Genomic DNA, 19084 nt, shown 5'->3' with positions numbered 1-19084 from the left:
TACAGCCTTACCTTAAAATATTACAGAAGCAGTGCTTCCTAGGCCACCACTTTAAAAACAGGGTTTGGAAAAAATGCAATGGGGGTAAGTACTGCCCTCCCTGCTGCAAACCAGGCTGATGCTGCTCTGTATGCTGCCCACCATAGCAGGTACCTAGGGAAAAGTAGCAAACAGATGATTCTGGGTGTATAAAATTGAGTTACATCTTCTAGTTATGCACTTACAGAAGACACAGAAGGAAGAGAAACCGGGGCCCAAGCATGATACCTGATCTACATTTGTACAACAGTGCAGCATCATGCTTGCCCACATCTACACCTCTTAAGTGCTATTGCAGCAGGAAAACTAATACAAAAATACCCAAAGCAAATGAGACATCTTTCATCTTCTCCCCACTCTCCCAAAAAGTTTTTAATAAGAACCATTAAATGAAAGCCAGAGGGCAGGTCATCGCCCAAGGTCAATCGACACATCTCCCTCGTGGTCAGTGAAATTGCATCTGGCAAGGGCTCGGCCACAGGACCTCAGGAAGGTTTGGACAGGAGCTGTGTTGGTGAGAGCAGAGTGAAACCAGTGACAACAAGAGAAACAGCCTGAGCCATTGTAAAACTGAAGAGCTAAAACCAACTATCAACTCACTGCCCCTACTTCTCTGCTGGGAAAAGAGAGGATTGTGCGAGCAATGGCACGTATCTGTGTTTGTGCCATTAGGGGAAAAGCTTTACAGTTAACACATTTCTTGGTTTCCATTCCAAAGATGAGTGAAACAGAGATAGATTTTTCTCAATATCCCTATTACCTTATTTTTATTGCTTGTTTTTTAGCCATTACTTAGTTGAACTCAGACTTACTGTTAAATGTACTCCCATCAATGCTGGTCAACAAAGCATTTAGGCACGTGCTTAACTCAAAGCAGATAACTAAGGCGCATTCAGCAAAACCCACCCATACACCTCACTTTTTTTTTCTCTGAATGGGGGCCCTCCATCATTTTAAAAGCTGTATTTCTTTCCAGCATAAAGTACTGCAGCCACAAAAATCAATGCACTATGCTCCATCAGTGTGCATCTGTCACTCAGCTCCCAGCATGGGAAAAGGAAGAAGCACACATAGAAAACGGTCACCCAGTCCCTTTCCTTTAAGAACAGCCAAGAGTAAAAAGATGCATAATTTAGCAGAATGGTTTTATTTGTGTATCGGGTTATTTTAAACGTCAGCTAAGGTTATGTTCTTGTCTTCAGTTGCTGCTGGGTGTTGTTTCAAAGTCATTCTGAGTCACTGCTCTCCATCTTCATCTGCTGATGGGCCCCCAGGTAGTGATGGAAACATAACTTCCCTTGACATGGATAACCTCCAATAAAGCAGCGACTTCCCTTCTGACATGCTGATTAGAATAAACGAGGGGAGGCGGAAGGGAAGAGGAAGGGGACCGTAGGTCTTGAAAACTAAAGAAAACGGGTCACATCCTGCTCTCTGCTTCTGTGGCATCAGATTCACTCCAAGCTATTTGCAAAACAGCAAGAAACTCATTAGACTGCTGCTAGAGCTATTGATGGAAATGCAAATCTTTACCTACAATACCTTATTCCACAGCAAATGAACAGAAGGCTGGGGAAAACCAGAAAGCTGTAGTCTCAAGTCCAAGGGTCCAGCAGACTGAAGTAACACTTCTGTTTTTCAGATCTCCGTCCAAAAAAACCTTAAGGTTTGACTTCACTCAGATTTTCCATTAGTTGCATCAACACTGACTTTAAAGAAATTCCTGCAGGTTTCCATGAGCCTGAATAAGCTGCGGACCAGAGCCTGAGTGTTGAGTAAATCAGCCTCGACCTGGTGCAATATGAAAGGGCTCTGCTCAGAGGGACACAGTCTGGCTGGTGCTTTGCGAGACCAAGGGACGTCTCCTCCAGAGTCGAGCTTTTGTTTTGGCCTGACACAAGACTTGCCAGAGACAGTAATTCTTTCCATTATCTTCCACGGAGTTTGGATTAGGTTTCTTATAGTAAATTCAGCTTTGGCTGCCCAAAGTGATACTTCATGAGATCATCTAGCTCAGAAACTGGGTAGAAGGTTTCCAGAAAAATCCTGCCCTACTCTTCCAAGGGATCCTGCGACGACGATGACTGAGTCACTGCACTGGTCCCAGTATGGCTACCTGCAACTGGTTTACACAGCCAGGGGCTTCTGCTCTCTAAGAAAGAGTACTAACACCCCCCATCTCGACCTCTCAGTAGGGTCTGCACTCCTTGTCACATGCACATTTTCCACAGAGCGCCAAACATTGTCATTTACACCCATAAAAAGCTGAATTCAGCACTCTTTCCATAAAACGGATCGTGAACCCTTAACACCACTTGCCTCTCCTTGGAATAATAAATTATGAGGACAAATGGCAGAATCATTATCAGTTTCAATATCCAGTCATAAATAGTCTTGTAAGAACACTCAAATGATGGTGTTTTATTGCGTTAGATATCACTTGCCATTAATTACAGCATGAAACTTTTGTACTTTGATGAAAAGCATTTTAGCCAGCTCAGTTATAAATTTAAAACAGTCTTAAAACAAAAGTCACCTCAAGTTGTGGGGGGTTTTTTCTCTATAGATCTGAACACAAAATAGTATTTTAAGATTGGAATAACACAAAAGCAAGGGTTTATAAAAGTTATTTTACTGCACACACATTCAGTTTTAATGTGTACAGCAAACTAACAGTACCCATGGCTATTTTTTACAATAACATTGTTGGCAGCTGGATTTCACTGCTGCAGATACCTCGTAGTTCGTTGGGTTTTCTTACTAATGATCAAGTGCTGTTGTGAATCAACGTGATCTAGTTTACGTTTCTGCCCTGTTTCTTTTGTTTGGATCATTTCTCCTTTCTTCTGTCACTGTAACTCACCATGCAGGACAGAAAAGCAGCTGGCTGCAGAGCGTCCTGGCATCAACAGGAGCTGGTGGGTTCAGCCCCTAGCAAATCTGGGATACCCACAAGACCTCACACAGAAAAGTCAACTTCAGCCTAACTTCAGAGGGATGACCCATGGGACCGAAGCTAAGATCTAAATTTTCAAACAGTTGTGGGATCAGTCTTCAAATTTCCAGGTCAAGGGGATTCAGGCTGTGGCAATTTAAGTTGCTGCTCCTGGGGAACAGGGTATCAGCCCATGGCATTGATCACATTTTGCATTTATTTGCAAAAGGGATTAAAAGGATTATTCCACCCCTGCTCTGGGCGTGGTAACCTTACAGCCACCACAGCCAAATCCCCCAGAGACCAGGCTTCAGAGCCTCTGCTCAGGTGAACAGCAGTACATCTATTATTAAATCCAGAGGGATTGCTAGCATACATACATGAATGTAAAGTCCCAAATCCAGACCCACGGCACCAGCTGTACCGGCTCCCATAGATTTTTAAGTAGATTTGGAGAAGACATTTTGCTTTCCTTTCCCAGTCCTCCAGGAGGAATTATGGGTGGCCCAGCATTTAAATTATTCTCATGAGACCTGGGAGACCAAGGTTTGGCTCTTGTCCTGCCAAAGGCTCTCGCTTTGCCCAGGGACACAGGAAAAACACCCAGCTTCTCAGAGGTATGGTGGGAATCTCCTCAAGCTTAAGACAGCTAAGCTCAGGAGTCAGATTCCCATGACAGTCAATGGAGATCTGGTCCCTGCATTCAGCAGTGACTTCTTGTCCTACATGTGCTTGGAAATGGCCCCCAGGAAGATCTGCTCTGTAACCTTCCAGGAGACAGAGGTGAAGCTGACCAGTTTGCAGTTTTCTTGGATCCTCCTTACTCTCTTTGAGGATGAACTTAACATTAGCCTCTTCCCAGTCACTGGGGACCTTTCATGACCATCACCACCTTTCAGACATGGTAGAGAGCAGTCCCGCAATGACATCAACCACCTTCCTCAGCACCCTTGAACACGTCCCGTCTGGTCCCACGCACCCATGTATGCCCATTTTGCTTCAGTAGTCCCTAAATTGATCCTCCCCTACTACAGGTAGCACCTATCTCCCCTAAATTCTGCCACTAGACACAGACGTAAAGAGGCTTGACAGCAGACCTCTCCAGTAACGACAAAGGCAAAGAGCACCGCAGCTTTTTCCATGCCCTTTGTCACTAGGCTGGCCAACCCATTCAGCAGTAAATCAATATGTTCCCCTGTTTTCCTTTTTCTGGTGATTCACTTATAGAAATCCTTATTCTTGTCCTTCACGCTCCTCACCAGTTTCATCTCACTTTTGGCTTTTTGAATTTCATCCATGTTGGACCATATCTGAGATCTAAGGACAAGTGACATTCCCCAGGACTCATCAGCACCTGTAAAAACAGATGTCATTGTCGCAACTCAACTGTTGCTTGATATGGTGACCATTTGCTTTTTGACACAAAAGTGAGAAATTGAAGTAAAACAGTCTAATTGCTCATTTAAGGCAGCCTGTTCTTTCCCTTCTGCTTAGCCAGTTGAAACCTCATTTGACAATCTGAGAGTTTAGCTCCCAGTGCTCTTGCTTAAAATATAACAGATGGCCTCTAATAAGTAAATTGAAAAGTGCAAATAAGGTTAAAACAATTTTTCTTTATTGAATATCATTAACTTCAAGGCTGTCCACTTTAAAATGCTAATTAAACCTCACTTCCTTTTGCAGGGTTCTAGTGAAGAAAGATTGCCATGGGGTAAATTCCTCTTGTTTGCAGAAGACTAGCCCAGCCAACTGATAGCAAACTGGGCTATTACATGTCCCAAGCTTAAGAAGTAGAGTTGGAAGCTTTCCATTTGTTTATCCCTTCCATACTAGTTCCTTCCCACAAACCAAACACAGTCAAGAAGGAAATTCAAAAGAGGTCAAGAGTGAAACCCCGCTCTGTTCATCTGGCAAAGAACAGTTTCTCTAAAGGTCACTACTAGTCCAAACCAGATGCAGTTTTCAGCAGAGGATTTCTGACACCATGTTATAGCCCTGCAAAATGTCGTGCTGCAGGTAAGGGGCTCTATATTCCTGCCACCACACACAGAGCACAAGAAGTCCTTCAGCACCTCGCCCCCACCTTACTCCTAATTTCCAGTTCAAATTTATTCCCAATCAGTATGTGCCACTTGCTTACGTGCCAACATTGTTCTTTGGCTTGACTAGCTTTTCCTCTAGGGTGGAAAGATTGGGTGAAGACCCCCAATCTGAAGGATTTTTACTGAACGATGGTATCGCCTCACAGCTTCTACTTGCTAGGCAAAGCAAGCTAAGCTTTTAGTCTCCTCTCCTAGGACATCCTTTCCCTTCCCCCAATCAACATATCAGCTCTCTTCCTCACCTTTTCCAATTTTAATTCTTCTTTCTTGAGCACAAGACAGCAGATTTGCAAATGTCCTCCCAGGCTGGGTCTTACCAGTCTTGCATAAGGCAACACTCCCATCTCAACTGGAAAGGCACACAGGTAAGCTCAGGGATAACATTCACCTTCTTCATGGCCAGATCATACTCCCAGTTTCTAGTCATCAACTAAAAAAAAAGTAGTATGTTGAAATCTTTCACCTACTTTACCCCTGCCGAAGGTTGAGCTCCCAGTTCGATACAGGTCCAAGAGGCACCACAACTCAGCGCCCAAAGACAGCCTCTCATGTTTGACTAAAAGCGATGGGTGCAAAGCAGTCAGCTTTTTGGACAACAGCCTCAGGACGACAGCACCATCGTGGGGAGCAGGGAGCTCTGGGTGCTACCTCTGCCTGGTGGGTTTGACCCCAGGTCCCAGTTTGCAGACCAGCGTTGGTAGGCTGGAGGAAGCTCAGGGAGGGAGCCGTTTCCCTGTCTCCCATGATCCTGGGCCGCTGTAGGTGAGAAAAGCAAGATGTATCAGGCCAGAAGAAAGGGAGCCTGACTGAGTACCTGGGGCCCCTCACCAAGCAATTCCTGAGTCCAGATGCATTCTCCCTCCCCCTCTAAAGACATGGTTCTCACTCACCTGAGAAAGTTAATTTACTTCAAAGATTCAGGGTATAAATTACAAAATGCAGAATTTGATACAAATTACCTGTCCAGTCTCACCTCAGTGATTTCTTACCTGGACAATCTGGTTGAACATCAGCAACCCTTACCCCAAAATACTCATGCTATGGACAATCCAACATTGCCTGTCTAGTGACTCTGAGGTTCAGCAGTGTTTCTGGGCCAAGAGAGAAGGGAAAGTGTTTCTTGACATTCTGGCCTTTGCAGGAAGAACTTGCCCCATGGTGGCTCATCTCTTCTGCTATGGAAGCCCATGAACGATGAGGGCTGACTATCAACAGGCAGGGGCAGTTTTTAGCAACACTTGTTTAACCGGTCCGTTTATAAAGCATGCCAAAACCACACACAACACAGATCAAAATGAAAAATCTGTATTCACTGGGCAAACAGCAAAATTAGTCTATGCTGAAAGGCTTTGGGGAGAGTCTGCCGTGCTGCAAACATGGTGAGATGGAATAAAATGAAAAATAATAGCCATATCTTCTGAGCCAAGAATCACTCTGAGGGAAAAAAAAAAAGCTTTCACAGCAAGGGAGGTCTTGAAATGCAGCTTATTTGCTTATTCATTCAGTTGAACTGTCTGACTAAATCACATATTGGATTAGCTGCATTCAACGTCTTCTCTTCCCTCTGCTTGAGTAGGCGTTTCTTCTAAGGGACAGCAATGGCAGGGACCAGAATAATTAGGCTGAGAAATGGAAATTGGGAGAACATATTGTCGCCTTTCAACAACATCTTTCCTGATCAAAAGGGTATTTCTGCTATATGCAACTGTCCTCAAGTAGGGCAGGAATCTAGCAAAGAAATGATACCAGGAGTGACAGGGGAATGTCCCATCCTAACCTAACAAGCTATGGCAGCAGTGTGAAGAGATGCTCTCAGGAGGCATAAGCTGTTATATCAAAGTTGTGCGAGACTCCTTTGCTTATTACTTGTTTTCTGCAACGTGTTTTATTTTAAGATAAAAGTCCTCAGCTATGCAGCAGCTCCATTTCTGCTCTGTTTCTCTAAGTCCTTCTGTTATACAGCATGGCTTAGACTCTTTTTTAAGGAGAAGCCCGTCTTCCAGTACACCAGTATTTATCAGATCTGGAACAGAGCTGAGGTTTCAGGAGGGTAGTGCATACTTGTCAGTCAGAGAGTAAATATTGTCTCCGAACAGCAAGTTGAGCAGACCTTTGTTTTCCTGTGCAATGCTTGTCTAAGTCTTAAGGGAGCTGTCTTTCACTGAACCGGGGTACTGAGCTTGCAGGCATAACACAAATGCCTGAAAGAGTCCAGCTTGAAGGGATAAACACAAGCAAGGGCATGCAACAAAAGGACAAAAAGCAAGACTGTAAGTAACAAAGCTCCCGACCTACGTCTGCTGGATATCTCCATGCAGGTGTATGGAGAGAACTGTCTCGAGAGAGCTGGGGAGGTCAGCCTCATGGATTTGACAGTAAAAACAGAGCAGTCCTGGAACAAGAAAGCTTTCTAGTTTTACAGTGGTAACTGGGGACAAATCTTGTTCTCCAAAGTTGAGACCAGCTTTGAATCACGTCTTCAGGAGTTCGGGCACAAGAAGAAAAATTGGCTTTTTCTGTCCTCTTCTCCACACTGCTGCTTTTCTACTCAGCAGGGAGAAATGGCTGACTCAAGAGACAAATCACCTGATCTGCTGTAGACATCTGCCATAAGATAAGATGAACGACAGCCAGAAACTCCTCTCCCTCGTGGTCCTCTCCTTTGATTATACAAGGAGCCCATATGATAGCAGACACAGGTATCTACACAGGTCATACGAATCCCACACCTGAGTGACCAAAGACTTCTGTTTGGCTGACGAGATGCTAAAAGAGAAACGACAACCGGATGGATGCATTACAGAGTACTAAGGCACAATATACTAAATAAAAGCAGAGCTGATCACAGCATCTTAACAAAGAACGTATCACAAATACCTGTCATCTGAAGATCTGAGAGCAAGAAATGTTGTATGCAATTAATAATATACCCAGTCATTCTAATGGACAGGCTGACGCATCAATGGATGAGGCAACTTAGTGAAAGACTGAAATCAGGGATCATAGCAGTATCCATAAGCAGTGACAGCTGCTCCTTCACCCTCACCCCTCAGGGTATGCGCTTCAAGAACACTGAACGAATGAGTTCCCACAATGGTCGAGACTTTCCCAGAAGTCTGGGATCACCACAGAAGCATCATTCTGTTTATGAAAGCCAACTTTAAAAGGCAACAGAGGAGCAGAAGAACAAGTAAAGCAAAATTACTCTTGGGGCTGGATTTCAGCAGGAGACAAGTTCATTCAGGAAAGTGGCACGTAAGAGAAGTTCTTAGCATCCCACAGAAGTGGAAACAGCTAACAAGGCAAACCACATACAAGAAAAGGTTGTATCTGCTGCAGGAGAAAAAGGGATTCTAGGGGAAAAATTGATCTAAATATCTTACATTCTGGTAATGTAATCTTTGATGACTGAAAGCTAAACCACTTGAACTGGCTATCCGAAGAGGCTTCACTCAGGCTACAATCAAAGCACAAAAGGTGAGCAGGGGCTGTAACTACTCTGAATATACCTCTCAAAGGTGTCCTACTCATACTTCAGATACACGCTCAGAAAAAAGTGGGTTACCAAAAAAATTCATCCCTAGTTCTTTTGCCCGGCACATCACATTGTAATTTTGACCTGCACAAAATGAGTGTAAAGCAATACCAAGGTAAGATCCTTTGGTACAGATATGATTTTTGTACCCGATTTGCACAAGAGTAAAACACTACTAAAATTTCAAGCCACATGGAAACAGGACTACAGTCACCTTCAGAGAAGCTTCTGAAGGAAATGCTCCTCACAGCATAGTGGTCCCCTGGTAGCTGAGTGACTGTCCACCCACCTGCTTATCATCCTTACCCCTATGTTTGTCAATTTCAACCCAATTTAACACGAGGGCTGAGATCTCGCCAAAATCAAAATCCGAGAGGTTAGATGAAAAATCAGTGGCTGAGAGAGAAATAAAATTCAAATTAGCAACTTTCTGCTAGGGAAGGGGTTATGATGTGGCCCCGTATTCATGACAAGCACCAACAGCAGACAGTTTAATTCTCTAAAATGTTACTCTTTCCTTCCCTCAGCCCCTAACCTGTACACAGCAGTCTGGGGACTGAGGTAATAGAAATAAAAATAAAACAAATGATTTGTTGAATGTTCTGATTTGGCTTTTTGTGGCTTTAGATACACATCCTTCACTGCGCTGCTCTGTGATCTGTGGTGGTAGCTGCAACTCCAAAGGAAAAGAAAGCTGAAAAACAAAAAGGTCCCACTGGGATCGCACACAGCGGTATTCAGCTCAATTACTTATTAAAGGACCGGCAGAGCACAGACTTTTTTCAGTACATTACTTATTCAATCAGTGCTCCAGCTCTCTCAGACTGATCCCTTAAGAAAAAGCAAACATCTTTCCCTGTTTGTTTCTAGCTGCATCACAAAAGACTTTAAAGACTTCAGGCTGCACAGAAAACTGTTTGTCTTTGGGTCATGGAACACAAAGAGCTTGTGGGTGAATCCAGTGCAGCTCTGATTGACTGGTGAGGGCACAGGGCCATCAAGCTAAGGAAGCTACTTGGATTTTTCCATGTCACTCCATGACCCACCTCCAACCTAGAGTGGCTTTGCTTGTGCGGGGCAGCAGCTGCAGGTTGGGCAGCGATGAACAACCTCCTTTCGGCAATCAAGGGTGGGGGTTGTTTCCAGGAGATGAGATCAATTTTCCAGCAGATTATTCTAGACTGGAAATAGCTCAGCAGGTCTTTAAACACAGAAGCTAACCTTTTGTCTAGATGAGATGGGGATGCCATGTTGCTCACCTTGAAGAACGGCAAGGTCACTTACGGGAGAGGGAGGGAGGGAATCAACCACCATCAAATAAGGTGAAGACATTGGCTTGCCTTTAGGTTTCTGTTAGTTAAGATGTTAATTAAGTCAGTAACCTCTCTACTCCAGACAACCAGAATAACATACGCTAGACAAGGTGGCAAAAAACCACATGCTTTTGGAAACGAAAGGGCAGCAGATCCTTCCACCACCGGGGACGTTTTTAAAGGGATCCACATGTGAGAACAAGAAGCCTGTGGTTCCTTGGCAGGCTAATGTGCATTCCTGGAAAGACAAAGAGTGGTGGAAGTCTTACAGCAGCATTTCTTCAAAGGACCTTTCAAGGGGGAGATTTATTGAGTCTTATTCTATCTGACACTAGTCAGTGAACATGTGCAACTTTGGTGAGCTGGAAAAAAAAGAGCTTGTCTATAAATTCTTACACTCCAGACACCATTCCTCAGAGGCCAGCCCTAATAAACCCATCACCACAGCAATACTATAATTCAGCGGTGCTCAACTCCTGGCCCTTCAGAGCCTTGCATCTGAGTCTTTTCTCAGGGACTCCTGCAGCAAGCACACAGTGCATCAGCTACCCTGAGGAAACCGTGTTTTAATGCTAACGGGGGACATACCAGGGAGCCCCAACCCAGCCCAACAGAGAAAAAAGTGTTTCCTTCTCCCTATCCAGAGAAGAGCTCAGGCCCAGAAAGTAGTTAAACCATCCAGACGGTATCCTACTAGCAGCACATAATACTTTGTTAGGAGCCAATATATTATCTCGAAATGTTCTAACATGTGCTATGAGCTGGGAAACATAAGCTTTAACCTTCTTCAGCCGAGTAAGAAATTGACCCCGAGTCTCCCATTTCACAGGTAAATAAAGCCACAAAACTACAAGAGACATCAGTCTTCTCGCTCCGATAAGCCAAATGAGCTACTCAAGAAATTGTCACCAAAACTGCACAAAGCTAAAAACACCTCTCTGAACCCCTTCCCTGTGTGGTTAATCTTGTTGTCAAACCACTAACCAGGCAGAACTGAAGGCTAATAATGATGGTATTGCTGCTTAAACTAGCAGGCATTGTTTAACTTGCATTAATGAATCCTTCTGTACCTCTCTGCAGCCTTGCTCAATGACAAAGCAACTGCTGACGGTGGAGGCCTGTGAGAAGTATTATACGTTTTAGCACTGTACCTTGGGACCCAGAATAATAAGCACATAAAAGAGATAGATGTGTATTTGTAATGCCACCTTTTAAAGCAATTGCTTAAAAGAAGCCTGCTTTAGAAACTCGGAAATGTAATTCTTGACCTTCCTGAGTAATCATGCTAATATCAAGAGAAGTTATAATTATTCAGTTGTGAACAAAAAAAGGGCACTGTTCATACTCACAAATGAAGCACTTAAATATAAAAGGGAAAGCAAAGGAGGAACATGCCTATTCCCCTGCCACTCCGGAGGGGAGTCATGGCAATGGGTTCCCACCCTCACCCCAGAGATGCTGCAGGGACAGGGAGAGTGCTCCTATGCCACTGTAACGTGAAGAATATGAATTTGAGTCACCCAGCTCCAGCAGGGACATAATCCAGCTCTCACTCAATAAAGAGATCCTCTACTCCCTACAGTTCCCTGGCTTATTCCCTAGGCACATTACAACTTCTACAAGAAGGGAAGAAAGGCTTCAGTCGCTTTCATGAAACAAGTCTGCTTTATTCCCAGAAGAAATTCTATCCTATGGGAAAGATACCTGCGCTGCAGAATGGTGCAGTAAAGTGCTCCCACTTGCACAGGGTGATTTAGGATGTTCAATCAAATTCTGCCACTTCCACGCATCTCTGCAGAAAGATCTCCTAGCTTGTATTTTCTCTTAAGATTTTCTCAGCTAGAGGCTACTTAATCTGGACTAAAACATTTGAAGTGAAAGAGTAGCAACAGAACAAGACAGTCACCAGTCCTGCTCGAGATCCCCCAGAAAGAAATGGGATATCAGTGGTAGAAAAAAAACAGTGACCTTCATGCCCTGTTGGGAGCAGAGCCGTACTTCTGCAGTCGCACTCAGCATGACACAAAGAATTTCATAGCCACGATGCCTGAAGGAAGAAAGGGAAACAGAATAACCCCAAACCGGTGTGCAGATGAACTGACTGCTTTTTGAAACAGAAAGGAAACGTGTAAAACTCATTTTCATTTTTACAAAACTGATGTCACGTAAAACATTGTGCAATGGTGTCTGTATCACATAAGGCCTCTGTGCTTTCCACAATTTATAAAATCCAACCATGTCATGTTTTATCACACAACAGACTTTCCATAGTGTCATGTAACAAGAATTCCCCTTCTTGGAGGATCCAAGGGAGTCTTTAAAGACCTTAATCAGCCTTCACACCACAAATCTCCACATATTAAAGAAAGATGGGATTAAGTCAGTGTGCTTATGCTTTCTGTTGGGTTTCATGTAGGCAAAGATATAAACATCGACAAGTTACAGATATACAGAAAGATAAGTCTCGAAAGATTTAAGCAGGAGAAGTTGTGGAATTAAGATACTGTGCTAGATGGGTATGCAGAGGCCAGCATGCTAAACACATGGAATCAAAGTTGATAGAGATGGGTAGAGTGATTCATATATACAAGGGACTTGACTTTGTCATCCAGCTATTCCAGAACAGCAAGCACAATCTGAAAAGTACCTAAGAAAAATTGAAGTCACAAACACACAGAGCAATATGATGCTTTTTTAATCAGGTTTTCAATCACAGTGTAATTTTTTCCACCAACACGCTCAAACACAGACATTTAAAAATTATTTGTCTACAAAGAGGAACAAAATGATTTAAGCAACTCCAGTAAATTCTGAGCAAATCTTTTCTGATCTTCTCCTTGGGAGTCCACTCTTCAGCCGACTTATAAATTTTGTTTGCTTCTATTTCGCAAGACAAGAAGAGGTTGGGTTGTAGATAACCTTCTGTTCAAGCGCAGCATATCTTTTCAGAAGTGGACGATAGAGCTAAAAAGGAAAAAGAAATAAGTATGTCTAGGTTGAAAAATTAGATTTTTATACACACTGCAGTTACAAAACATCTTCAGACCTGATAAATGCAGCATCTTCATAAGTACCTGAAGGTTTGGGGTTTTTTTGCCAATTTGCTCAAGAAAATGCCGCAGAACCTTTCTTCTTCAAATGTTGCAGTCCTTTTTACCGTTTCCTTTACAGCTTAATTTTACGACATGAACAGGTTGTTCTTATTGTGGCTGTGTTCTTGCTATAAGCAGAAGTCATCACTTCCAGAGGAAGCAGCTCGGCTAAAGTCACCTCTCCCAGTCTGACATGCCCCCTCAGTAATAGCTGTCCTAATCACCCAGGCAGAACTCCTGTCCTTGCCTCCCTCCGCTACCTCAGGATGGATCACTGCCTCTGTCCCCTCCTCCTCTGCCTTGCTAATAAGCACACCGCCGCCCTCTAGCACAGTCAAACACCACCATCAGAAAGGTCCTTCTTGGCCAATATGCTGACCAGGGCCTTCTAAAATACACTTTACACTCCCTCTCCCACCCCTCTCATATTCCTGTACGTATTTGTATTGGTTTTGTTTGGCAAGGTTTTGGTAGCGGGGGGGGGGGGGGGTACAGGGGTGGCTTCTGTAAGAAGCTGCTGGAAGCTTCCCCTGTGTTCGAGAGAGAGCGAGCCCATATTAGCCGGCTCTAAGACGGACCCGCCGCCGGCCAAGGCTGAGCCAATCAGTGATAGTGGTAACGCCTCTGTGATAACATTTTTAAGAAGGAAAAAAAAGTTGGGACGGAGAGAAACTGCCGCCGGAGTGAGGAGTGAGAACATGTAAGAGAAACAAGCCTGCGGACACCAAGGTCAGTGAAGAAGGAGGGGGAGGAGATGCTCCAGGCGCCGGAGCGAAGATTCCCCTGCAGCCCGTGGTGAAGACCCTGGTGAGGCAGGCTGTCCCCCTGCAGTCCAGGGAGGTCCACGGTGGAGCAGATATCCACCTGTAGCCCGTGGAGGACCCCACGCCGGAGCAGGTGGGTTCCCGAAGGAGGCTGTGACCCCGCGGGAACCCCGCGCTGGAGCAGGCTCCTGGCAGGACCTGCGGATCTGTGGAGAGAGGAGCCCACGGAGCAGGCTTTCTGGCAGGACTTGTGACCCCGTGGGGGACCCGCGCTGGAGCAGTGTGCTCCTGAAGGACTGCACACCATGGAATGGACCCACGCTGGAGCAGTTCGTGAAGAACTGCAGCCCGTGGGAATGGCCCACGTTGGAGGAGTTCGTGGAGGACTGTCTCCCGTGGGTGGGACCCCACGCTGGAGCAGGGGAAGAGTGTGATCAGCCCTCGTCCTGAGGAGGTGAAGCGGCAGAAAATAACGTGTGATGACCATAAACCCCATCCCTGTCCCCCTGTGCCGCTGGGGGGGCTTGGTGGTGAAATCCGGGAGGGTAGTTGTGCCCGGGAAGAACGGAGGGGTGGTGGGAAGGTGTTCTGAGATTTCATTTTACTTCTCATTACCTTGCTCTGGTTGATTTGTAATAAATTGAGTATGTTTTGCAAATTGAGTCTGTTTTGCCCGTGACGGTAATAGTGAATGATCTCTCCTGTCCTTATCTCGACCCGCGAGCCTTTTGTTATATTTTCTCTCCCCTATCCAGCTGAGGATGGGGGAGTGATAGAACGGCTTTGGTGGGCACCTGGTGTTCAGCCAGGGTTAACCCACCACAGTATTTGAGCAGCTTCTCTCCTTCACGTCTTTCACAGCCACGACTTTTCTCATCTACAGTCTGCTCCATGACCAGGTTCCTCACTCCTTGATCCCAGGCTTTTAGTATTTCCCTAGCTAGAATTCTCCAGGAATTTTGAGATCCAGAATTGTTACAACTGTAAAAAGAAGAATCAAGACTCAAATGTATTCAAAACCCGAGATTCAAACACACCCTACGCTTTTGGATATGGGCAAGATCCATGCTGGGATTTGTTTCATTCATTACGGTGGTTTTTTCTCCCTTTGCTTCAAATTCATCACAGGACATATCGCAGAAGATGAGCTGCTTGTATGTGACCAGGTTACATAGCAGAAACCCTGAATAGAGCCTAGCCCTACTGCTGGCTCCAACCCAAAACTGTACTTCATCTAGATCTGGGAGATACACCTTCTTCCTTATCTCCTCTTTCTGGTTTTAACTGTCCAACTAATAAAATCAGAAGTTTGACAAGCCATACCAGGACAGCTTCACTCATTTGCTGGCTCAAGCACAAGAAGGGACTGCCAAGAGCCAGTGTGGGGTCTGGTATAGGCTCGAGCAGTCCTTAAGAGGATGCCATAAGGTCATATCCCTGCCGCAATGAATCCTACGGGCCGCCAGTCTAGCCTACAAGCCCTCTGCACTGATGTTATTCATAATCAGGGCAGTCTCGCTCCTGGCTCCAGGTTCAGAGAGGTTACAGAGTCATAATGAATCATACCCAGCAAACTGAATTACTGCTCTCATCAATAAGTGAGATCCAGCATTTAAATGCATTTTATCCTTTTCCAGTTTAAGATCCACAGCCAACAGCTGTATATGTATATGCATGAAAAATTCGGGAGGAAAATGTTTCAAGTGTAAACTACGAGGCTATAGGTTCGTGCGCAGTTTTATGTACAGCTGTGCGGTAGCCACGGTGTCCATAACAGTCACACTTTCTCAGACAAAAGAAAAAAAAAAAAATCACATAGTTTTCTCATCTAGCAAATAAGGAATTGGTGTCTTTTGGTTTTGTTTCAATTGATAGCAAAATATCCAGTTTCTGTGTTTCCCTCTTCCTGAATGATAGTTTCAGCCTGACCAGTGAAACTCTTCATTCCCACTCCCACCTTCCACGATGGCAGGTGAGAGTGACTCAGTGGACAAATTCTGTAGAAGAAGCCTGTTTTGATCAACCCCTCCCTTTTACCAACCAGATTTTACAGAAGTTAAAGTGCATTTCTACAACAGATTAAGTGTATGAAGGGGAAGAAGAGAAGGAGCATCTACAGCAGATGGAAAGAGACACTGTTCGCTAGCCAAAGCATTATCAGGACAGTTTTAAACCCATCTCACAGTGACTGAGGCTTACAGTGTCTTTCACTGATTAAAACAGAGAAACCTACTCACTCCTACCTCTTGCAACAGACTTCTTCAGTGACCCCAGGCAAGTCATTCAACATGTACGTACCCCAACCCCTCTTCTCCACAGGAGAGCAATACTCGGATCCATGGAGATTTATGCAGATATATGGGGTTAGAATATAAAATGTACCACTATTATGAAACGCCACATGACTCAGCATGGTATTTTTAACTAACTACATCAGGGCCTTGGGGGCTCAGTGAGGTACATATACATATTCTTTTCATTTTCCCAAAGAATATTATTGCTCCCATTTCTGCTAAATATGCACATCAGAGTAAACAAAATATTGAGCAGGCAACTATGGCTATACTGGGAGTATCAGTATGTCAAACAAAAACAGCTCCTTTATTCACTGAAGCATCTATAATCAAGCCTCACTATTTCTTACTTTGCTAGTCTGTAAATTTGATAAACCCTAAGTGCTCCTCAGCAAAGATTCAGCACAACAGCGCTGCATTGGTAAGTGAGCTTAGGCACTGAGAAAGCAGGCTCCTTACCCAGCAGTATTTTTACAAAATACACAACAGTGCATTTACTAGAAGGCTGGGAAGTATTATTGTTAATACATCACTCTAAATTAAAATGTGTCAAAATAAATGAATAACCGCATTTACTGATATAGTTTCTTTTCCTGTTTATTGGCGTTAAGCACTTAGCTTGCTAATTGAGAAAATTCAGGCATTTTCAATAAGCTTCTCAGCCATTAGCGTAAATGAATGTTGCATTATGGACCATCTGAAAAAAATGCAAACAAAAAATTAAGAATATTCCTTGTACTCTGTTCCTGTTCATTTGGGGTAATAAGCAGCGCAGTTCAGAGGGTGAAGCCAAAGTCTTAAATTCCTCTTCCTCAGGGAATTTGGCTGTAATACCACCAGTACATCACTGCTGATAAGCGCAGCAGTACTACAGACTTTTCATAAACAGTATTTTACATGCCAGCTTGACACCAGCTGAAGTTTGGGGCCAAAGCAGCGCAGCTCCCATGAAGTACAGAGAAGAAAAGCCAAACTGCACTGACCGAGACCATGGCGTGAGCACGCACACAGTTGTGTCTGTGAAAGATGCTTCTCCACATCTGCTGCGACCGAACTGCCTCCGCAGAACCTCAGGCAACTCCTCCTAAGCGATTCCAGAAGCCTTTTTCCTGAGGCAATTATATAGATTTATTTTTATAATTGAGGTCCAAAGGGAATAAAGAACTCTCAATGATGCATAAAAACTCAAGAACATAAATTCCCTCTCTGTCATAGCCTCAAACCTAATATATCAAACCATGATATTTAACAAAAGTAATTACATGTATCACAACATGAACCTTATTATTGACCATAATTTAATTGTCCTTGCTATATTATGGCCTTTTCTCCTGCTTATCTCTATAGCTTACTCTACAACATCAGCAGTACTCTGACGGCTTCATTTACAAACCCTAAACTTCTCTCCTGGGACAATTTGGCCACGCTCCAACCGTCCCACAAATAACTAAGAAAATGCTAATGATAAATATTGCATTATAACAGAGAATAACTTAACCTGCCCTCCCTGAAACATGCATTCAAATAAATGTTACCTTGCTCTTTAGTCCAAATCAAATATGTCATCCTCATACTGTATCTCACCATAGTACCAGCCTATGAAGTCAACAGGGCTTTTAGTGTTTACATTGTCCCTGCTGCCCACTAAAAGCAAAACCAGCTACAAATTATTACTACAAGTGACAATCCACATGGATCCTTCTATCTCCTGCAATGCTATGTTAGCCAGTGATTGGAGCAATTCACAATTTTACCAATTACAAAGATGATGCTGATGATTATCTAATTTTAATTTACCTAAGTACATTTAATCTACCCTGAATAGGTTAAAATTAATCAGTCTCTCACAAACACTTGCTACTTTTGATAGGTTCTTTTTTTTTTTTTAAACCAAACTCAAATTATTCAAAGAGATTTGCTTAAGAAATCAAGAGTTACAGATGTTTTATTTTTAATTCGTAGCAGTTGTTCGCCTTTCTTAGCGCAGAAAGAATACTCATAAAGCAGAAAGAATATGACACTGTCCTGAAATACTCTGAAGACTCCTCTAAGGAACCACACGTCAAACAGTTACTTTATTTACTTCAGATATTCATTCTGCAAGCTTATCTTAATCAGTTTAATAGGTTAAAAAAAATTATTGGCTACACAAATCACCTTAATCAAACTCCCATCAATACCTATTATATTTTTGTGGTTGTATTATTATTACCTACTTTGCACTAAATTACCAACCTAAACCAATTCTAGAAAACAACCTCCCCCTTTCAAAATCTAACTCAACAAAAATATCATTATTTTAAATCAATAAACAGGTCATTATAAACTTCCTTGGTAATAGGGTCACTTCTATAAATCCACCTACTTACAAGGCAATTCACCAAAGTCAAGAAAACCTGTTAGGTCTACATTTTCCCTTCTTGAATTTTTTGCAGGATTAATACATCTCAGTAGAGTCAATAATGCAATAAAAAATTACACATCCAGAGGTAGCAAACTGCACTATGCCTTCTCACTACAAAACCCTACAGGACAGCATTACAATAAATCTGACACTACGTCATAGGCATCCGGCTTGTATAAACACAAGTGATCAACTCCAGATAATCATGTTCTCTCTCATGCTTTTTTGCTTAATTAAACAACTAGCCAGCCATCTGTGTTTTAACAGATTACTAAAATAGATCTGAATTCTGATGCTGGAATAATAGATTCTTTCTGTTAACATATATTTATTGCTCTAGAATCTCCTGGTTATTTCTGTCATGCATAGTGGTTCTGATTAATCTTTCTCTTCGGGGAGGGAGAGGAGGCTCCAAAGAGGTGAGATGACTCTTTAATTTTTGCTATTCTGAAAACAGGAAGAAGGATTCATCAGGTTAACCCACAGGTGACTGACTTCAGCTAGCCTGGTTGAGTAAGTGACCAAAGACTATCACCACAGTGGTTACCACCAGAATACTTTATGACCCATTTGGTGTTGTGTTTGGGTATCGACAGAATTAGAAAC

At 43.4% G+C, this 19084-nt stretch overlaps 1 protein-coding gene across 2 annotated transcripts in view; it reads right to left on the bottom strand.

The window, feature by feature from the left end:
• Positions 1–12603: 12603 nt before the first annotated feature.
• The window catches only part of XYLB (xylulokinase), an 87604-nt gene continuing 81123 nt past the window's right edge, over positions 12604–19084 (bottom strand). For both annotated transcript variants that reach the window (XM_049798508.1, XM_049798507.1), the window contains exon 19: positions 12604–12888. In XM_049798508.1, the coding sequence (XP_049654465.1) occupies positions 12805–12888 (84 nt within the window). In that variant the 3' untranslated portion in view covers positions 12604–12804. The remainder of the gene's footprint in view (positions 12889–19084) is intronic.

The sequence above is a fragment of the Accipiter gentilis genome, chromosome 4 (assembly GCF_929443795.1).
Source record: "Accipiter gentilis chromosome 4, bAccGen1.1, whole genome shotgun sequence".
Lineage (NCBI taxonomy): Eukaryota > Metazoa > Chordata > Aves > Accipitriformes > Accipitridae > Astur > Astur gentilis.
This window is presented reverse-complemented; position numbering and strand designations above follow the sequence as displayed.